The sequence below is a fragment of the Equus quagga genome, chromosome 11 (assembly GCF_021613505.1).
Source record: "Equus quagga isolate Etosha38 chromosome 11, UCLA_HA_Equagga_1.0, whole genome shotgun sequence".
Classification (NCBI taxonomy): domain Eukaryota; kingdom Metazoa; phylum Chordata; class Mammalia; order Perissodactyla; family Equidae; genus Equus; species Equus quagga.
Genome location: NC_060277.1, coordinates 95,402,271 through 95,424,864, shown reverse-complemented (window position 1 = coordinate 95,424,864; position 22,594 = coordinate 95,402,271). Strand labels below are relative to the sequence as shown.

At 52.1% G+C, this 22,594-nt stretch overlaps 1 protein-coding gene across 1 annotated transcript; it reads left to right on the top strand.

The window, feature by feature from the left end:
• The first annotated feature begins 5,571 nt into the window (after positions 1 to 5,571).
• KRT9 (keratin 9) lies at positions 5,572 to 13,630 on the top strand. The gene is given in 10 exon segments (XM_046676315.1): positions 5,572 to 5,593; positions 7,266 to 7,855; positions 9,436 to 9,518; positions 9,639 to 9,795; positions 10,077 to 10,238; positions 10,950 to 11,001; positions 11,004 to 11,074; positions 11,198 to 11,421; positions 11,805 to 12,430; positions 13,330 to 13,630. Coding segments are annotated over 10 exon segments (2,001 nt in total). The 3' UTR covers positions 13,344 to 13,630.
• Positions 13,631 to 22,594: the final 8,964 nt, after the last annotated feature.

Genomic DNA, 22,594 nt, shown 5'->3' with positions numbered 1-22,594 from the left:
TTGAGGGCAAAGATGGCTGCCAGGGGCCGCCTGGCTGAAAGCAGGCTCAGAAGTGGGAGGGCAGGAAGTCAAGGGGTGGGCTTCGAGGTGGTCCCACTGTGTGTGCCTGGGCCCCAGAGGAACAGAGTAGACAGGGCAGCTGTCCCAGAGTCCCACATAGAGTCTACTCCCCTCGGGGACCCCCACTCCACACCCCACTCAGAAGAGTGGAGCCAACACCTTGGATCTTGCTGCTGAGCAGTGCTCCCGTCCACAGGCCCTGGCACAGCGACCACCCAACTGAGCGCTGCCTCCCCACCCCCACCCCAGCTCTACACCATAGGAGACCAGGAAAGTGACTCCACAGCACAGTCTAGTGGAGGGAGCAGAAGTTGCCTGTCAGAGTCCTGGGGCAGGTCATGGGGCCCCTGGGGCTCCACTGGCCCCAGTGCAATCTGGGAGGAGTGCTCATCTCCCGCCCTCTCAGACGCAGAAGGGCAGCGCTGGGAGAGCCGGGGAGACGCCTCCTGCAACCTCCTCGTCTTATGGCACGGGGCCTGCTCCAGGACATGCAGACTGAAAGTGGCCCAGCCCAGCCTGGTGAGGCTTGTGCTTCATTCCTGCTGTTCTCTCTGAGGATGAAGCTGAGGGCCCAGCAGGACCAACATGAATTTTTCCTAGCTGACTCCAATGTTTTTGTTTTATGGGAAGAGGCCCACAATGAAATTCTTGGTTCCCTTTAGTTTTGGGGGCTCTTTTTATTGTGAATGGACCTCCAAGGTGTTCAGGGAGATCTATAGGCAAGAGCAGCATATTTCCCGGTGGTTACCTGATCCGGTGAATGGCTCTTCCCCAGAGCCACGGAGGATCTGATTTGGGTAAAGTAGCCAAGTAGCCCCACGGGCTGGTGTCAGAGGAGGCAGCCCCAAGGCGGGCTGACCCAGGAGGCTGGAGGTCCTGATGTCCTGGCTGGGTCCACCTCACTGAGCTTGGATGTTGCCACAAAGGGGACAAGGGGATGGCAGGGACTTCCAGGGCAGTGACCTGGCCTCAGGCAGACACAGGACAGGCACCAGCATGAGGTGCTGGGCCAGCACTTTCCCGATGGGGCTTCCTGTGTGGCACCATCAGCTGTTGGGACAGGGCTGGAAAGGAAGCTTTTTGCCTCTGAGGGACTGTGATGAGCTTTGGGGTGACTCCACACGGGAGAAAGGGTGAGAGAGAGAGAGGAAACAGAAACGCATTTAGATAGAGAGAGAGACAGACAGACAGACAGGAGAGTAAAGGCCCTGGGCTAGGACTAGGCAGTGAGGACCGTTCGTTCATTCCTTCATTCGTTTATCCACTCACACATATTTAGTGAAGCTCGCTGCTCTAGGTGTGCCCAGCGCTGGTCGTCTAGTGGTGAAGATTTGGCACTCTCGCTGCCGCGGCCTGGGTTCATTCCCTGCTCAGGGAACCACACTACCCGTCTGTCGGTTGTCACGCTGTGGCAGCTGAGTGTCACTGTGATGCTGAAAGCTATGCCACTGGTATTTCAAACACCAGCAGGGTCACCCATGGCGGACAGGTTTTAGCAAGGCTTCCAGACTAAGACAGACGAGGAAGGACTCTGCCCACCCACTTCCAAAAAAATTGGCCATGAAAGCCCCATGAATAGCAGCGAAGCATGGTCTGTTACAGTGCCGGAAGGGGAGAGGATGGCGCAAAAAGACTGGGCAGTGTTCTGCTCTGCTGTCCAAAGAGTTGCTAGGAGTCGGAATTGACTCCATGGCAGTAACAACAACAAACTGCTCTAGGTGTGGGGGACCCTAGCGGTGAAGTGAGACAGACTCCACAAGGAGAGAGACACAGGGAGGAGGGGAGCAGAGAGGGATCCAGAAAGTGTGTGAGGCTGGGGGTGGAGAGACGATGCCCCAAGCCTCGTGCCTGTCTTCGCTCCCACTCACTGCAGGACAAACTCCACTCCACCTCTTGCTTGTTTACCTCTGTGCCAGTGGCCAAGACACCGACCCTCTCTGAGCCTCAGTGCTCATTTAAAAATTAGTACCTACCTCATAAAATGACTGTGATGACTAAATACGACAGAGCAGGCAAAGCAATGGGGGTCTTACCTGGAGCCCTGGAGGGTCCTTGATGGAAGAAACCATAGTCCTCACACCTTTCTGTGCCCTCCGCCCCAGCTCCATTGAGCACCGGTCCCCGACCTTAATGGGGGCTCATCAGACTCGAGGGGTGGATTGACCATAGGTGACAGGGCTGAGAACCCAGGTTGTCCACACAGTCCAAGAGGAAGTCAGGGGCAGGCACAACGCCATGGACAGTTGGGAAAACATCCCACTGTGTGCTGGACCCACACCAGCAACTTTACAACATTAGCTCTTTCAAGCCTCACAGCAACCGTGTGAGGTCAGAACTACTTTTTGCCACTAAAATCCTTTGCTTCACCCATCCGACTGCCCTTTAGCCACACTGGCCTTCTGCCCTTGCAGTCACGTGCTCCTTCCCACCTCAGGACATTTGCACATGCTGGCTGTTCCTCTCCCAAGATGCTCTTCTCCTGGCTCACTCCTACTCCCTTTTCACTCCAGTGTCTCTTGCTCAGGGAGATCCTCCCTTATCTCCCAGACTGGGCTACAATTTCATTATATGCTCCCCCATTTTCCCACCAACAGTGCTCACCCCCGGTTTTGAATTATACATTTATTTTTGAGGGTCTGTTTTATCCCGTAACTGTCCAGGAAGGTAGGGGCTGTGTCTGGCTTGCTTGTCACTTTATCCCCAGCACTCAGTACATGCCTGGCATATAGTAGGGCTCAATAAAGGATGAAGCCAAACTTAAGTGAGGAAATTGAGGTTCAGAGAGGGGAAGCAACTTCCCCAAATAAATGGAAGAACCTGGCTTTTGTTTCACACGGGTCTAGCTCCCAAGCAGGTGCCCTGAACCTCTCTGCTGGGTGTGTCCTTGCAGACACAAGGCTGGGGTGTCCAGACTCATGGAGGAGCCTCCTGAGGGCCCACCTCAGCCCCCACCCTCACCCATGCCACTTGGTCTGGTGGGCTCTGCCTCAGTAGGGTGGTGGCAGGCGCCTATCCTGTGAGGAAAGAACCAGTGTCGACAGACGAGGCAGGCGTCTCGGCCCTGAGTCAGTGGGCAGCACTGTCTAGATCTGTCTAGATCGCTAACGGAGGGGTGGGTCCCGCGCCACACCTGCCTTCCCTTCCCCAGCAGCCAGTCACATGAAGACTCAGGACCCTCCCAGGGCCCCACCTGGGGCTCAATGACGGACAGCACGAGGGGGTGGGGTGTGCGGGGCGGTGGGCGATGAGCAGCTGGTTATAGGCAAGCAACAGGACTCCATGGTCAGAGGAAGGCTGTCCTTAACCCCCCACGTCCCTGTGCCCTTGCCCTTTGGGGACACCTCGTGGGTGGAATCTCAGATGTCTCTGTGTTCCTCTGTCTGCCCGAGTCCTCATGGTACCTTCTCTCCCACTTCTCCCTCCTGCACGGGCAGGGCCTGCATGGTGGATGCTGGCACTGTGGGTCTCGGAGAGGCAGCGCTGGCTCTCCGCACTCAGGAGAGAGCGCTCTGTTCCTCACTCACGCTTTGCAGGGGTCCCCCAGGAGGTGTTGGAGGCGCAGCTCAGAGGGAGGCCCACGAGCCCTGAGAGGGCAGAAGACGGAGCCGTGTCACATGGCCTGGAAGAAATTGACCTCTCATCTCTGAACCCATCTTGCCCAGTCTTCCCTGTGCTACAGAGAACTTGGAGGAAGGGAAAGGATGGCACCCAGGTGCGACTGGAGTAAGACCTGGCTGTGGGAGTCGTCCGACACTGCAAGCTTTTCTTCGTACTGGAAGCAGGGCCAGAGTGGAGAGGACTGGCAGATGTGGGGAGCACGGCCGCACATGGGAGCCTGGGGCATCCATCCAGAGACCGCTCCAGACAAGACCTCACACGCTATCTTTATGGCCCCTGACAGCTCCACACAAAGGGGCTTCTCAAGAGGAAACTGAGATCGAGGCCCCGGGGCAGGGAGGGGGCGCTGGGAGGCAGCCCTTCTCTCTCCACTCCACTGCGCCCCTGACCCCATGAGGCTTTGGAGCAGATGTGCAGATGTGCAGATATGGGGAGAAAAGCCTGTGCCTTCTCATCACTCAGAGAAGGGAGGGGAGCTGGCAGCGATCAGGGTTCCCTCAACCCAGGGGGAGAATGGGCCAGACAAGTCCAAAATTCAGGGGAGAGCCAGATTTGACAACCAACCTGGAGCACATGGACTGTCAAGTTCTCACCTCGCTGGCCCCCGGGAGGCAGGTTTGGGGAGAGGGCCGGCCGTGCAGTGGGCCCTGTCGGCACCTCAGCCATCCCGGGCAGCTGCAGTTCTGAGGCCTGCAGCCTGCTGCTGGGAGCTAAGCGAGAGTCAGGGCAGGCCCCGGAGGGGGCAAGTTGAGGAGGTGGCTGAGGGCAGGGTTGGAGGGCTTGGGACCAGGGCTGGAAATGAGCCGTCTCTCAGACAGCCAGCGGTGCAGGGATGCCCGAGCTGGGAGCTCTGGTCAGGCAGGCAGGTCTCAGCTGCCCTGAGGCAGTCAGGCCCGGGTCCTCAGGGTCCCCCACGTGAATGCATTTGCAGAGAAGGCGCGTGAGGGGCCCCAGAGACGCTGCTCTGCCAGCTGCCCCCTTGCAGGCTTACCGCAGCTCTGCCAACTTCTTCTCCATCCAGCACACACACCCAGGGCCCGGATTTACCTCCCAGAGTGGCAGCGTCAGCACTGGGGGGCCAGGGAAGGAGAAGGATTGACGCTTCCCTGGTCTCAAATTGCACGCAGGCAGATTTTGGGCTCACCCGCCTAGCCTAGCAGGAGCCTGGGGAAGGGTTTACAACGAATATACTTGCCGCCAACCTTGGTCCAAGAGTTTTCCGTGGGTTAGGCATTCCCAAAATGCTTTCAGTATTTTTCATATTACCTGTTTAATTTTTTACTTAACATAAACGTTGTACTACCTGTTTAAATATTTATTTAGCACGTTTTGGTGTACCTTTCATTTCAACAAAGATATATTTATGAAGGAAATCCCATATTACACTATTTCTAACAAAAAAGGAAAATCAGAACCATTTTCCAGAAATAGAGGGAAATGATATAAATAAATACTTAACTTCTAACTAGATTCTGTTGCTTCCTGAAAGTTCTGAACCCGAGACGGGCTCCTGTTTTGTTAAGTGGGGTGATCGGCAGTGTGGGGGGCGCTGGAGAGGCTCTAGAGTCTGACTGAGATTTTCTCCTTGACTGATCAGAAGATTGAAAAACAGAGAAAGGAAATATTTTTCTCACCAAGTGACTCAATATTATTTAACACAGTCTTTGCACCATCTAAAAGCAGCTGAGGAAACACTGGTCCTTTATGAAGCCCAAACATCCTTTAGCTTCAGCCCAGAGGTCATTGCCCCTTCCAGCGGTCGTTGTTGACCACTCTGGCCTCTCTCTTCTTACCTGTAGCTCTTTTTTGGCTCTTAGCATCTCCTACTGGAATGGCTGGCTCTCTCTCCTTCATCCCATTTGTGGCGGGATCCTCCCTGTGTTGGGACCAGACATGGTGTTGGGCACTGAGGCGAGTACAAGATGAGCAGGCGCAGGGGCAGAGGGGCTCCCAGTGTGGACATGGAGTTGGGGGCGGGGGTGGAGATATGATCTGAGAAACTGTAATGGAGCAAAGTGTAAACTCAGAGGGAGAGAACCCAGAAAGGCTTCACGGAGGAGGGGGCGCATGGAGGGGTCAGCCAAGATGAGCAGGGGTTTTCTGGGAAGAAAAGATGAACAGGGGCCTTTCAGGTGGAGAGAACTGCAAGCGCTGAGCCTTCTCCAAGGTGTGAAGGGTGTTCTGGAGCGTTGTATGATTGGGTTAGGGTGCCTGGGGAATGGTGGGAGATGGGGCCGGGATGGAATGACTGGGATGGGCCTTGAATGCCAGGAATGTAACCTTAACTTGGGGGTGAAAAGAAGTCAGTGGAGTGATGGTCAGATGGATTGGAAAGACCACTCCGCCTCTCGCGTGGAGAAAGACCGAGAGAGGCAGGGAGAAGAGCAAGGAGCTGGTGGTCCAGATGAGGGCAGAGTCAAGAGGGGCCTCAGGGGGTTGCATGATCAGAGGTGGTCTAACATTTCTCCAGTGCTTCTCACTCATCTCTTAATAGGAGATGGGCAAAACTATTAATATCGTCATTTTTACAGAGGAGGGAACAGAGGGACAGAGTAGTTAAGTAACTTACCAAAGTCACATAGCTAGTGAGTGTGGAGCTGGGATGGAGCTCAGGTAGTCTGGCACCAGAGCCCACTGCCTTCTTTACCACTTTCTTCTGGCCTTGCTCACTAGAATGTGTTCCGAGTTTCTGCCAAGAGCAAGGGGCTTCTAACTTCCAGGAGGGCAGGATAAACCACACATCCCTGTATCCCTCCCAGGGTCCGGACGGGCTAGGCAATTGACCAAGGTCAATTCCATACCCACCACCGGGCGCTGCTGAAGGACCAGGACAGCCGAGTTGCTTGTGTTCCTGCTCTAAGGTCAGCCAGTATTAGCGCCACTTTATTTATTCAGTCCACTTTCTCCCTGAGTTCTTCGTGTGGACTCTGCTTGCTGTTTCTGTGTGCTGGTGGGCACGTTGCTTTGTAACCATCTCAGTCTTTCTGCCATGTCACTCATCTCCATCAGACTGGAGCATCTGAGAGCAAGGACAAGGCTCCCCATCAGAGTGCGGCTCCACGAGGGCAGCGGCTGGGTTTCCCACCCGCATTGGCAGCTCCCTGTGGGCAGGGCTTGTGCATCCCTCATCGTCTATAGTAACTCCTCGGTACCCTGGTCCCAGCTCAGCCCACAGTGGGCACGAGGCGGGAGCAGGGAGGGTTGTGGACAGTAATAATCATCAATGGGAGAGTGACTGCTCCTGGGAGTTTCTAGCCCAGAATGGCTAAGTCTCAGACCTGCTGTCGGGCCAGCAGGAGACCAAACCCCAGGATCTAGTTCACCCCCTTGGCAGCAGAGCTGATTTATGGTGCCCCTGACAGCCTGATATCATCACATTACTCCATACAATGGGGAGAGGCCGGGCTGTCTCCAGGCAGTCACCAAAGGACTCTGAGCCTGGGGCGGCTCTGCCGCCTCCTGTGTCCCAGACCTCCTTTGAGTCTGTGGGGGAGGCTGCACAGATAGAGGGCACACCCAGGCGTGCCACCTGCAGGTAGGGGTATAAGTAGGCAGCCCTGGGGATGGCTCTGTATCCTGCACTCCAGAGCCAGCAGCACTCCTACAATTGCTTCCCATCCGACGAGCTGCGGGCAGCGCCGTGAGTTGCAGACAGTTTTCGGCGTCCTACCAGCACCGCAGCAGCTGCGGGGCGGGTGGGGGCAGTGGGGACAGCATGGGGTCGTCCTTCAGCCGCTTCAGCTCCTCACAGGCTGCCGGAGGAGGGGACCGATTCGGCTCTTCTGGTAGCTATGGTGAGGGGAGCTCTGGGGCCTGAGGGTGGGGAGGCGGCAGTAATTTTGGCTCCAGCTACGGCAGAGGGTCTGCGGGTGGTTTCAGTGCTGGTAGTTTCGGCGGGAGCTTCGGTGGTGCTTCCGGGGGCTTCAGCGGTGGTGCCGGAGGAGGCTTTGGTGGGTCTGGGGGCTTCGGGGGTGGTGCTGGAGGTGGGGATGGTGGCATTCTGCCTGCTGATGAGAAGACCACCATGCAGGACCTCAACACCCATCTGGCGTCCTTCTTGGATAAGGTGAAGGCCCTGGAGGATAAGATCTGGGAGTGGCAGGACAGGCAGGGGCCCAGGACCCTCCGCAAGGATTACTCTTGTTATTACGACACTATCAAGGATCTCCAGAACCGGGTAGGTGAGGGCACTGCCATCTTGGTCTCTGTCTCTGTCTCTCTCACATACACACGCACTCACTTGCCTTATCTAATAAAAAGGTAGGATGCTAGATTCCAGGCTTAGACAATAGCCAGGGAACCCATCTTTTAGAATCCTTAAACTTCCATCAGAAACAAACTTATGTTTGGCTCCTCATGGTCCAAGCGCTGGGACTTTGGCCTGTGCTCTGGGCTTTCATTTCCACATCCCCAACTTTCAGAGTCTAGGCAGAACAGGGAAGAGGCCTGGCTTAACATGGGCAGGCCTGGCACTGGGTGTGGGAGCCTCCTCTTGGCCTGGCCTCAGGTTAGGAATGCAGAGGCAGTGTGGAGGGAGCATAGTGAGGGGATTGCTCTCTTGGGAGCCAGGATTCTGGTCCCGGGTCTGCCACCAATTCACTGTGTGACCTTGGGAAACCTGATGCCCTCTCTGGACCTGTTCTCCTAACCATTTAATGCAGAGGACAGGGAGACTAGCTCTCAGGTCACTGTTGGTTTAAAACTTCTGTGATTTTATTAAAAAAAACCAAAACAAAACCAGATGAGAGTGTGGTGGGCCAAAACCAGATGGATCATATGGCTCAGGTGAGGAAAGCATCTATGCCTGTCTCTCCTCTCACCCACTAGGACTTCAGAGTTTTCTAGTTTAGAAAACCAGAAATGCTATCTCTCCCTTTCTGCTTCTCCTGGGCTCCTATAGGGGTCTATCTTGATCTTTTCAGTTTTGTTGGACCCAGATACACATGCTAGTTGTTCAAATGATAGGGAGGATCTAGAATTCTGGGGATGGAAGTCATCTATCCACTGATCTATCCACCTACCAATCCTCCCATTCACCCACCCCTCCCTCCATCCCTCCATCCATCCATCCACCCACCCACCCATCCACCCATTCACTCATCCACCCATCCATCCATCCATCTACGTTTCCATCTTTCCATTTATTCATCCACTGAGTTTAATGAGTGACTACCCTCAGTGTTGCTCTGAGCAGACACAGTGATATATCAGACTTGGTCTCTGCTCTTGAGGAGCTCACAGTCTAGCTAATTCAGTGTTCCCACCTGTTCTCCTTACCTTCACACATTCTGGTGAACTGACTTTGGACATCCTGTTTCTTCTACCAAAAACCTCTTTCATCTATTTATTCAAGTGCAATCTTAGCCATCCTTCAGGAACCAATTCAATTGCCACCTGCTCCCTTAAGTCTTTCTTGAACTCCCATAGCCATAAATCATCTTTCCTTTCCTTGAACTTGTCTAGTATGCTTTGGATGTTGTAGTCAACTGTGGGCTCCTTGAGGAGCGGTGCCTTATTGACCTTTAAACTCCACAGTGTCCTGTGTAGTGGATCTTCAAACATGGAGGCCATACTGAAAATCCTTGCTGAAGGCTGTGAGGGGTCTGTATCATGTACCAGTTGTTGGAAGCTCTTCCTACCTCTTGAGCATCTTCCTGGATTGAGTCCTCACTTCCTGTGGCTTTGCTTGGCCCCTTGCCCTCCATCAGTGGGTCATAGCAGGGGAGCATAGATTCCATGCTCTTTCCTCTTTTTTAGGTTATGGACGCAACAGTGGGCAACAGCAAAACTCTCATGGACGTTGACAACACTTGCATGACACTGGATGACTTCAGGATGAAGTGAGTCTTGCTCTCTCTCCCTATCCTGTCATCAATCCTTCCTCCATGCCCCAGTGCTCTTGAGGTCCCTCGAGGGACTGGTTCTCTCTTTCTCATTCCCTACCCATGGCTGGTCTGCAGGTTTGAGATGGAGCAGAGCCTGCGACAAGCCGTGGATGCTGACATCAATGGCTTGCGTGGTGTGCTGGATGACCTGACCATGCAAAAGTCTGACCTGGAGATGCAGTATGAGTCTCTGCAGGAGGATCTGGTAACCCTCAAGAAGAATCATGAAGATGTAGGGTTCCGGCTACTTACGGCTTGTTTGGGAGAGGGAGGAACAGGAGTGCAGAGACAGCAGGGGATGGGGGGGCTATGGAGCATTGTCTGGGAGGCATGCTCTCCTTTACTCTTGAGGACACTCCCAGCACCTCCTTAGCATGGCCTATGGTGGTGGTTGGGCTTTGGCTCTATAACTGTGTCCCTTTTTTGTACCCCGGGGGGAGCAGAGGGAGAGGGCTGAAAGGTTGTGGAGAGGATCCCACTCCTCTGACCACATATCCCCTTCTTCCCTGGCAGGAGATGAGCCAGCAGACTGGTCAGAGCACTGGGGATGTCAGTGTGGAGATGAACGCTGCTCCTGGCAAAGATCTAACTAAGATCCTCAATGACATGCGCCAGGAGTACGAGCAGCTCAGTGCTAAGAGCCATGAGGACATCGAGCTGCAATATGAGAGTCAGGTGAGCAGGGTGGGCTGCCCATTCAACCTTCTTTCCCTCTGTCCATGTGTCCCTCCATTCCTCCACCCCACCTCTCTATTCTCTTACCACTCCATCTCTCAGGCCGGCTGTCAGTCATCCATCTTCCAATTCATTCATTGCCCACAAACGTAAGTCTTAAGTAACTTCTCAATGCCAGGTTTTAGGTGAAATCTTGACGTCTCAGAGATGAGTCAAATAAGATTGCTGCCCTTGAGAAGCTCACAGTTTATCACAAGTGTTAACAAAGGCAGAGCACGAACAGCTTACACAAGGTGATGTGCTATCAGATTCTAGTAGAGAAACAGTGTGCTTCTCACACTACACTGAACTCCTTGATGACTCCCTTCCTCCCTGGGGCTCCAGCACCTAGCGTAGAGCCTGGCATGTGAGGGCATGGTCTGTACTGTGTGTGAGTGTGTGTGTGTGTGTGTGTTTTGGGGGTCAGTTCAAAAAAGGATGAGAAAGGTGGTTTAGGGACAAAGTGTGAAGAGTCCTGAAGCCCTGCTGAGAAGGAATATTAAGCTGAGAGAACTGAACAGCCCAGCCTGGCTGGAGGGACCCAGAAGTCAGAACAACTTGTCTTTGGGTCAGTCTTGGCCCTGGAGGGGAAGGTCCTGGTGAGTGGGGCAGAACCTTGCCCTTTGCAGCCTCTGGCCAAGCCTGGTCCTCACTGAGCTTTTGGGTTTGTAGATGAGCCAGATCGAGCAGGAGGTGACGAATAGAAGCCAAGAAATGGAGCTCAACAACAGGAGATGAGCCAGCTCCGGCACAGCATCCAGGAGTTGGAGATGGAGCTGCAGTCTCAGCTCAGCACGGTTGGTAGTCCTGCTCTAGACTCTGCCAGGGTGGGGCACAGGAGGCTGACCATGATCCCCAGGGGAGGGAAGGGGAGGAACCAAGATGTGGCGTCCCTCTCAGAGCCTCCTCCCGGCCCATAGAAATCAGGCCTGGAGAAGTCCTTGGAAGACACCAAGAACCGCTACTACGGCCAGCTGAAGGAGGTCCAGGAGCAGATCAGTACTCTGGAGGCCGAGCTCACTGAGACCTGGGCAGAGACTGAGTGCCAGAATCAGGAATACAGCCTTCTGCTCGGCATCAAGACACAGCTGGAGCAGGAAATTGAGACCTACTGCAGCCTCCTTGAAGGAGGCCGGGAAGACTTGCAGGTGCCCCGGGACTCTGTGTAGTCCCTAGGAATTCCTAAGCCCCTGACACTACTTCTGTCCCTCCGGAGAGAGGCAGCTGGGAAAGTTCCTGAACCCAAGGGTCTGATGGGTTGAGGACTTGTTCATCCTGTGGGGAATCTCAGGAGGTTTGGGCTTTGGGAAGGGAGGACGGTAATAATGAGAGAAGCGACTGCTCCTTGCTCCAGGGAGAGGAAGGCTCTCCCCTCCCAGCTGTGGCGCCAGCCCAGTCTATGTCCTCTGCTCTTCAGGAAGGAAAACTTGGGGAGAATCACATTTGGGTCTTGACTCTGTCCAGATTCATCCTTGTGTATGTACAAGGAGTCACTCATTTTATCTCTGTGTTTTCTTCCCTTCTCAGTGAATCTTGTGGAGCTGGACAGATTGGCTTTGGAGGTGGCACAGGAAGTGGATCTCAAGGTGGAAGTGGAGGCAGTCATGGAAGAGGATCCAGGGGAGGAAGTGGGGGTAGCCACGGAAGAGGAAGTGGAGGCAGCTGTGGCGGAGGAAGTGGTTCTGGAGAAGGAAGTGGAGGCAGCTATGGGGGAGGAAGTGGAGGGGGCTGTGGTGGAGGAAGTGGATCCAGGGGAGGGAGTGGAGGCAGCTGTGGGGGAGGAGGTGGAGGGGGCTGCGGTGGAGGAAGTGGGTCCAGGGGAGGGAGTGGAGGCAGCTGTGGGGGAGGAGGTGGAGGGCGCTGTGGTGGAGGAAGTGGATCCAGGGGAGGGAGTGGAGGCAGCTATGAAGGAGGAGGTGGAGGGGGCTGTGGTGGAGGAAGTGGGTCCGGGGGAGGGAGTGGAGGCAGCTATAGGGGAGGAGGTGGAGGGCGCTGTGGTGGAGGAAGCAGTTCTGGAGGAGGAGGTGGAAGCGGCTACGGAGGAGGAAGAGGATGTGGAGGGCGAAGTGGAGGCAGCTACGGAGGAGGAAGTGGAAGGTCATTCCAGTCCCAGTCCTCTTCCTCAAACTCTGGTGCCTGCGGTGACACACACGGTAAGGGACAACTTGAGGCTGTGGGGTAGGGGAGGCACAGGTGTTACTTGTCAAGGCACCACCCCTTTTAAAGCATTTTTGAGCCTCTCTGAACAGAACTGGATTTTAGGGAGGCCTCTAGCAAGGTGCCATAGGATGGCCCTTGTTTCTGGATTGGTTGTTGTTTTTGACAGAGCCTTGGGTGAAGCTAGGACCAAATCTACACACGGCCTGAGTCTCAATAGCATAGGAGATGGGTCAGAAATTGTGCATCATCTTACATATTTCCCCCCTTACCCTATGAGGTGGGTATTGTTATATCCCCATTTTAGAGGTAAGGAAAATGAGGTTCAGAGAAGATAAGTAAGAGAAAGAGTCACACAGGTGAAGTCGTCTCTAGGTCAGAGGAAGTTTCCCCTTGTGCGGGTTGAATTTTATGAAGCAAAAATTCAATATGAACTTGTGGTCAAAGGCTGGGTGATGTGACTGGGAATGTTCAGCTCAGAGAAGCCTTGAGGGGCCTGGGAGCTGTCCTCCTCCGGGGCATCTGGTGTTGTTTACTGTGTCAAGCAGCAGTGCAGGGCCATGGATGTGCATCTAGGGGGAGAGGCTGGGGCCATCTTTGCCTCAGTATCTGAAGAATTTACTAATAAAGCTGATGAATGGAAGAGGGGTGCAGCTTCATGAGCCCCCATTTCCCTCAGAAATGGGAGCATATCGGCCAGGGCTGCTGCAGGTGAGCTTCAGGATTGGATGGGGGCCACTAAGACCCCAGGGTCCTTCCATCTCAGGATTCTCCAGCTCTTTGAACTCCAGTCTTCCTGCTCCCAGTTTGCCCATCTTTCTCCAAGTCCCAGTCTCTTGGTCTCCTGCTCTGAATCCTCTCTTCTCACTCTCACCTCCCTTCCATCTTTCCACAGACTACCAGATGTGATACCAGAGCCCCTGTCAACTATCCTGGCCCCACCCCAGCTAAGCATCCCCGAGATGGGCAGACCCTGGATGAAGCCTGCTCGTTGCATTCTGACATCAGGAATAGCTGGCCACAAGCCCCAGGGTCCAGTTGGGACTGGGCTGATGGGGGGTGTGCCTCTGGGTGCCCATTGGCTCCCTCCTCAGGCAGGATTGGGGAGACCTCTCTTCCTCTGTCTGGTCTGGGGGTGACCCCACTCCCTGCCTTATCTCGACTTCCTAATAAAGCCTTCCTACTGCAAATCCAAATTGGACTTTGACTTATTTGTTCTTTGGGATTAAGAAGGGACAGAAAGGAGGTGAAGGGAGAATCAATTGAATCCACTCTAAAAGTGTGGGTTAGCTTTTCTATCAGTTAACTTTTGTGTGTAATAAAACAACCCTTAATTTAGTGGCTTAAAATAACAACCATTTCTTTAGCTCAGATTCTGCAGTTGGCAGTTTAGACTGGGCAGTTCCTTTGTGGCCCTGTGGTCAGCTCACATCAGCTAGGTGGCTCTGCCTCTGGGGTTTGGCTGCGTGCTGGCTGGGGGTGAAGGGGCCACATGACTGTCATCCTCCAGCTAGCTGGTTCAAGCAAGTGTTCCAAGACAATGGGCACGAGCGTGCAAGGCCTCATGAGGTTTAGGCTCAGAGCAGTCACTTTGGCTGCAACATATTGGCCAAAGCAAGCCACAGCCCTGGCCAGATTCAAGAGCAGGGGGAATAGATCCTTCTCTTGATGGAGGAGCTGCCAAGTCACTTGGCAAGCATGTGAATATAGGGAGGATGATAATCGAGGCCAGTTTTTGCAAACAGTCTGGCATAGTCTCTTAGCAGGTCATGTGTCAGCTACAGAGGGAAACAAGACAAAACTGATGTGGTTTTTGCTTTGAAAGACTTCACAGATGGTGAAAAATACTGGCACAAATAAAGTGCTCCAAGGCAGAGGAAGGAACATTCCACAAGACAGCAGCCAATAATGTTCTCCAAGGATTAGATTGGGCCTTAGACAAAATTCCTTCTCCGGGCTAGGACTGGGGACAGACAGCCCCTCAGCCTGTGTTCCAGATACTACAGCTGCATTTGAAACCTCCTCAAAGCTGAGAGGCTTATAACAACCTTGATTTGGGGGCTCGGTGGAGACAGCTCACCTCTGCTCCACTTGGTGTCACTGCCCCTCACAAGCTGGGGCTGGAGTCATCCGAAGCCTCGCTCACTCACATGTCTGGTGCCTGGGCTGGAAGGACTCAAACCTGGGAGCTGGCCCTGTAGGGGCTCCTGAGGCATCTCTCTATGAAGACTCTGAGTGTGATCTCTCCAGCAGGGCAGCTTCAGGGTAGCCAGACTACTCACATGCCGCCTCAGAGCTCCTAAGACATATATCCTAAGTAAGGAAGAGGCAGGAAGAAGCTGTTTTGCTGTATTACCTAGACTAGGAAGTCATGCAGTGTCACTTCTGCTGCAGTCATAGGTCTGCCTGGACTCAAGAGGAGGAAACACACCTTGCAGTAGGCAGAATTCTAAGATGATTCCGGTTATTTGATCAAACACAAAGCTAGGTGCTGCTGTGAAGGGATTTTAGGGAAGTAATTGAAGTCTCAAACGTGTTGATCTTAAGATAGGGAGATTATCTGGTGGGCCTGACATAATCATGTGAGTCCTTGAAAGGCAGAGGGTTTTCTCTAGCTGGTCACAGACGAGGTCAGAGATCTGAAGCATGAGAAGATTTTGAGATGCCGTTGCTGGCTTGAAGATGGAAGGGGGCATGTGGCAAGGAATGTGGGTGGCCTCTAGGAGATGACAGACACTAAGGAAAAGGGGAACTCAGTTCTCCAGCTGCAAAGAATTGACTATTTCCAAGAACAAGAAAGAGTTTGGCAGCAGATTTTTCCCCAGAGTCTCTAGATGAGAACTTGGTCTGGCTGACACCTTGGTTTCAGCCTTGTGACACCCTGCACAGAGAACCCAGTCACACCTGAAGAACCATGAGCTAATACATGGTGCTGGGTTTGTTTTTGTTTTTGTTTTTGTTTTTTTTTGCTGAGGAAGATTTGCCCTGAGCTAAGATCTGTGCCAATTCTCTTCTATTTTGTATGTGGGTCACTGCCACAGCATGGCTGCCAGTGAGTGGAATAGGTCACGCCTGGGAACTGAACCTGGGCTGCTGAAGTGGAGCACGTCAAACTTAACCACTAGGCCACGGGTCAGCCCTTGGATGCTATTTTAAGCTGCTATATTTGCAGTAACTTGTTAAGCAGAAATAGAAAACAAATATAGACCTCATCTCAAGATGGAGGAGTGTCAATGTCATGTTGAAGAACAGCACGTGGAATGGGATATAGTGATCTTCGGAAAACACAATTTGCTACGAATTGGCCAAATCATTGGGGGAGGGGTTACATAAGGGTAAACTTAGGACATCAAGTGACACAGAAACTCAGGAAAACCCAAGATCCTGGGATTTACGGAGATGGAAGCTGGGTGGTGTCTCTGGGTCCAAGATGGCTCTAACACGATGCCTGAGCAGTGAGAGTTTGTGATCCTTTCTCTAGTGTGCCACCCTTAATCTACAACTGGCTACTCTCTTTGGTCCTCTTCCTGCTACCAGCTGTCTTCCCCTTCCACTACTCTGTGTCCTCTCTATACCTCTATTTGGGGAATTCTCCATCTTGAGTCTGAGGCTCACCAAGGGAGAAGCCAGAAACTTGCTTTCCCAGCATCCCTTGCAGCTAGGGCATGGGCATGTGAACAGCTCTGCCAATCAGGTGCTCCCACACAAGACTTTGATTTGGATGTGAAGGAAGTGGTGAGGGGAATTAATATGGCAGGAACAGGGCTGGGGTGGAGACACACAGTTTATTGAGGCAACAGTAGTGGTGGTTCTGCAGGAATAGGTAGTACCCAACACCAACGGTTTGAGCTGTAATATCTGTGGCCAGCAATGGCAGCAGTGGGGCCCTCCTGCATCAGTGCTTTAGTGTGATTTGGGCAATGTTTTTGTTTGCATATCCCCCAAGTCTGATTCTCTGCATATCCTGGAAAAGATGTACTTCCGTCTCTGTAGATGAAAGCAAACATATTCTGGTGGTCTTCACTTATCAGGATAGAGGAAAAAGAATTTTCCACATCTGGTGCCAGGTATTATGGTGATCTGTTTTAGTAAGTACACCAAACTTGGCTCAGTAGTTGCTATTGGGATAACCACATGCTAACTTGTCAAATAATCATTCCCTACCGTCTTGTGTATTCTGCACAGGAAAAACAGCAAGTTAATTGGGAACTGTTCAGAGTCATCAACCTGAATTTGTCAGATCTTTTATGTGGTGCTAATCTCTGTCATTCTCTTCCAGATGTAGTGTTGTTGGCTCTTCTTACCTATCTTTCCTCCATGGATCAGGGAGCCATTTATTGACAATATCTAGTCCATTTTGGATGCTGGGAAATAACCAGAGGATGGGTCCCGGGTACTATGGGGCTCATGAGAGGCAGACTTAGGTCAGAACTCCACTTGCCATTTTTTTCCTCTTTATTGCTCAGATTCTGAGTTGCAACCAACACAAGCTACTCTGGCTATTTTCACAAGTGAGGGATACATAAAAGTTCTAGATAACTCAAAGATCCTTAGGAGGGCTAGAAAAATGAAACCTAGGCTGAATTTCTAACATCTCCTGGAATGACACTGCAGAATGGGTCTGCCAAGGGAACTGCTGCCTCTGCTGAGACTATGAACTTTCCACATCAGGATGTGGCCTGCTGATTCAGAAACAGCTTCTGCTGCTTGGACTTGAGAACCACGCTGTCTGTGCCATCCATGCCAGCAAACTGGATGCCCCAAATGGAGTCCACTTCCTCACATACCTCCTGTCTAAATTAAGTCTCACATGGTGCATCTGATTGGTAGAAACTAAATCACGTGGTTCATCTTAGTGGCAAAGGAGGCTGGGAAATATAGTTTGGGGATCTATCTAAGAAAGAACGCTGGTGAAAACGGCAGATATAACATACACCCACATAAGCTTCCAGTCTAAGTGGTGAGCCACAGTGTTGTTCGGCCAATCTCTAAGTTTCAGAGATTAGAGTTAATTTGGAGCTAGGATCCAATAATCCCTGAAGGTCTGGCTATTTCCCTTTCCCCAGTACTCAGTGACTCTTGTAAATGCCCACAGGATTCTACGGGGAAGGTCAGGAGGTAGACGGACAGTACGCACTCGAGATGTTATTGCTGAGTCCTTCCTCGAGGGTACCTGGACTGCCCTTTATGCAAAGTCCTCTGGGTCTGTGAGCTGATTCTGGTTTTGGAATTGGATAAGAGCCTACCATTCTCTATCACAGGGCTTAAGACAGGCCTCTTCCTGACCTAAAGTTTTCTTTATGTGGTGTGGAGTAGGGAACTGTGGCAGATATGGAAGACTGACTTACTCGTATCAGTTTCCACACACTTCTGGTGAGCTTTCCTGTGCTCTGGAGGCTAATAATCTTAAATCTACCTTTTCCAGACCCCCTTGCAGCCATGGGTCTAGGTGTGATTCAGGTTTTTCCAAGCAGATGCACTTCTGTGGGACAGATGTTGAGTGGGGAGACCTCTGGAAGTGGGAACTGTTTCTGTTGGTGTTGATCTACTGGTACTATAAGTCCTGGGGCCAACAGCTGGGTAGTGGCTTCCTGATTCCCGGACTTTCTGACCATGGCAAGCTACGAGTTCCCTTGGGCCTGGTTCTGTTCTATTAATCTGGGAGCTATTCCCAGAGGCCCAATTTAGAGTCTGCTCCCCAGGCCTTCTAATGATTTTGTAAGCAGCTAATGCTCTGTATTAAATTCCTTTCTGTTAAGAAAGTGAGATTTGTTTCTGTTACTTAGAATGGAATCCTGACTGAATCAGGATCTGGGGGTGCTGCTCATATGTTTTGGTCCTAGAGACCCACGCTCAACTGACCACCCTCACGGATCCCTAGAGATTTTATCATTCTGCTGACTATTTTAGCCCTCTAGCATCGAAGTGCCCCTGCTTGCCCTCTGCCACCTGGGGCCCACGTTTACCGAAATCAGGGAGCCTAAATCAACTGTAGCATCTCCCATCCACATCCCCAGAGAACAACTGCCGCTGTGCTTCTCAAAGATGCCGTGCTCCCCCTCGTCAGGCATTTCTTAATTGTCAGAGTCTAGATAGTGTCTTCCGGGCTCTCGCAGCTGGGGAATGGTTGAATGGCTTCCACCCGATAACTCTATTCCAACATTCCTGCTTCCCTAGCTGGTTGCATTCCTTCCTCTTTATTACGACAAGGATTTTCTGGAAACTCAACTTTATTTTGTTCAGGCCACCACTGAGTTCCGTTTCTGCCACCCAGCTGAACAAACTTAGGCCCACTCCCACACACTCCAGCCGCCGGCTGAACTGCAGGTCCCTGGTGAATGCCTCTGTATTGATTAACTCAGCCTGATCAAAAATGAGAAGCCGCTCCCAAGCCCAGTCTTCACATTTCTGCTGATACGGGTTAGCAACATCTTGAACTCCTCCTGGCGTGGAGGCCTTCTTCTCTGAGCTTTGACTTACAATCTTGTAATCAGTCTCCTCTCCCAGGGATCTGACTTATTTATAATTTTGGAGGCAATAATGGGTGGTAGGGTGGCGTGTGAGGATAATTTGGAGTTTGGGGGTGCAATAAGTCAATGAAATCCTCTCGTATAGCTCTGCTCCAGCGCCGTGGGTGCCCCTCTTTCCTGATCAACGGTCTAACTTTCACGTAAGGGACATGGCAAGGTTTCGCTTTCAGCTGATGCTGTGACTTGGCAGCCTGGAGAATTCAACTTTGAGATGAACTGTTAGCTACGTCAGCCTTATAAGTACAAGAAATAAGGGCCTCTTTTTAGCATAATCATGCAAGGTCCCTGGTCCTCTGTCTGCCCATAGAGTCCAGAATGATGACTCTGAATATACTACTCTGTCTGTAAGCTCTCCAGCACAGTTAGAAGAAAGCAGACAACCCCTATTTTGTCTCTGCATGCCATGGGCTTCTAGAATCCCACATTTTAATAATAGCTATATTTCTGCTGCCTGCAGGCCCATTTAGGCCAGGTAACTCTTCTGATTCTCATGTCATTCACTCATACAACAACCTTTATTGGATAAATATGTATTTCTTTCTAACCAGACGCTATTCAATGAACAAAAGAGATGAAGATTCCTGCTCATGTGGAGCTTACATTCTAGATAGGAGGAGGAGAAAACAATAAGTGTAATAATTAAATAAATTATAACATATTTGAAGGTGATAAATGCAAAGAGAAGTAGGGAGTGATCGGGGAACGAGAGTGCTGTGGCAGGGTGGGGGGACTGCAATGTTAAACATGGTGGCCAAGGTCGGGGTCATCAAGAAGGTGAAATATAAGCAATGACCCGACGGAGCGAGGGAGGAAGTCAGGCAGGTGTGTGTGGGAGATGGTCCCAGGCACAGGGCTTGGGTGTGTGAAGGTCCTAAGGTGGGAACACTTGGGAATGTTCAAAGACGAGTAAGGAGGCCAGTGTCATCGGAGCAGAGTGGGCGAGGAACCAAGTGGTGGAAGATGAGGCCAGAGAGGGAGGAGTGGCTACATCGCACAGGGCTTTGCGGGGCGCTAAGGCACTTGCCTTTACGCTCAGTGAAATGGGGAGCCCCTGAAAGCGCAGTTGAAAGTGAAGGACTCCAAGATGGCAGATGACAGAGGAGGAAGGAGCCCAGATGCCTGAGTTCACCGCCTGGAGGGCGGCCGTCAGGAGAGCTGCCCAGCCAGGAACCACCACACCAGTCCTTACGTGAGCAAGTAACAAAGTCATCGTGTTAGGCCCCTGAGGTTTTTGAGGTTGTCACATTGATGAGCCAGCGTTGATGATCGTGACCGACACACAGGGCTTCGAGCAGAGAGGCAGCACCAGCTGCGTGATGTCTTAAATGGATCTCTGGCATTGTGGCTTCTAGAAGCTGCATGTTCTCGGTGGCCACTCCTGCCAGAATGGATTCCATGGGGCACGTCCATCTCCAGGACACTAGCTCCCAGCTTGCCGGTTCATGCGCCGTGGGTGGTTGGGGTCACGAGTCTGCGCTGCAGCCGCAGGGGAGGCTGGAAGGCTGACCTCTGGCTTCTACACTGGGGAGGCACAGCCACCAGATGGAGAACTCCTTTTCAAAGGAGCTGGGTGACCAAGAATAAGAACAATTGGCCACAAGAGGAAGGGGCAGGGACAAACATCTACTGAGTACTTCCCACGTGCCAGGCACGGTGCGAAGCACTTTATAAATATTACCTTATGCAGTTGTCACAGCAACCTTATATAGTGCTGTTCATATTTTCATTTCCTACACGAGGCAACTTGCTCAGAGGGAGTAAATGACTTGCCAAAAAGATCACACAGTTCCTAAGCAGTGAAGCCAGGGTTTGAATCTAGGAAGTCTGATCCAACAAAGCAGGAGTTAATATGCCCATGTTATAGATGACAGGACTCGAGCTCAGAGAGGTTCAGTAACTTGTCTGAGGTGACACAGCTGATAAGTGACTAAGCAAAGATTCAAATCCAGCTCAGCCTGGCTTGAAAGCTGGTGCCCTCCCTGTCCTCTCTGACCTCAAACAATTATTGAGCCCCCACTGAATAGAGACAAGCAATTGCCATAAGCAGAGGCCTGTCAGACATGACCTGGGTGGGAAGCTGTACTGTACCAGGCTGACTCTACAAAGAGCTGAGAAAAAGACAGGTGACTTCACACATGTAGACTCTTTGGGACCTTAATTTCCCCCCCAAGAGGCCTTGGATCTGTGTTTGTCAAAAGGAGGAATGGGCAAGTGAGTGAACGTGGAGGAATGACAGTAACAGCTGGATGGTCTCTGAGAATCCTTTGGCTCCAATATTTATTATCCCAACACTCGTAAACCTGGAGCGCTTTGATCTCTGAGTTTCGCCACCCCTTCGAGTCTCTCCGATGTGTCGAGGCTGCTGCTGGCCCTCTCGGCCCCGGGGCTCTGATGCTCTCTCCCTCTCTCAGGCCCAAACAGGAGCAAAAAGCATGCTCAGAAATGTTCCTCTTACTAGACTGAGGCCACTGGGGCCATCTGCGGGGATTCTCATGAAACCAAAAGGAAAGTTCAAGGAAATGAACCTCCACCACCAGGAGAAACAGTACCATGTGAAGTTAAAGGAGAGTAGAGGTGGGGGTGGAGGGTCCTTGAAACCCCCTCTTGACGAAAATCTCTAACTGGAGTCTCCATCTATTTTAATCCCTTCTTCAGATCATTCATTCATCTGTTCATTCATTCAATAAATATTCATTGGTGCCTTTCCTCCTCTGTCAGGGATTGGAAATAAATAAAATTGTGAACAAAACAGATGAGTTGTCTGTCCCCATGGGGCTCACGGTCTAGTCCGCAGGCAGAGAAGCATGTTGGTAATTGTCGAACAGTGTGGTGAGTGCTGTCAGTGACAGGAGGGGACGGGGGCCAGGAAAGCCTATGGGCCTCCTGACCTGGCCGTGGAGGCTTCCTGGAGTGACAGGTACGGGACAGATGCCGTATGTCATCTTGTTTATTTCTCACAACCGTGAGAGGTAGATACTGTTGATTCCATTGGCAGATGAGGAAACTGAGACCCAGAGAAAAGAAGTGACTTGCCCAAGTCACACGTACCAGGGTGGTCCTGCCTCCAGATCTTGCCCTCCCAACACCACCCACCTGGCCTCTAACAACTGTTAGCACTTCCTAAGGTCAGAGACGGGCTTCTGAGAGCAGAGAAGAGCTGTTTTGAGACAACCGTGCAAACAACTAAGAGTGAGCTCTGGCCTCTGCTTTCCCCATGAAGGCACTTTGTCTGAGCTTCTTAGAGGGTTGGATGAGGGAACAACTAAGGAAGGAATGAGGGCCTTGGACCACACGGTCCCTAGGAGCCCTCCGCCCCAGCGCTGTCTGGTTCGGACACTCAGATACCTTCAGGGGGCTTGATCTTCCTGAGCTTTCCAGAATCTCTCTCTTGCCCAGGAATCTTTCCATCCATCTTTGCTGCTACGAGCACCCCCAGCTGCAGGGACCTGCCATTCTCACCTCAACTCTGAGCAAACCCACTAAACACGATCCCTTTCATCTCTCCCCTCAGCATGACGAAGACATGTGTAGGGTTGTCAGAAGGAACTTGTCCGTATCCCAGTTATTTCTTATCTCTGGGCCTCAGTTTCCTTGCTTGAGGTCCTCCGTGTGTGGAACAAATGGAGTGAC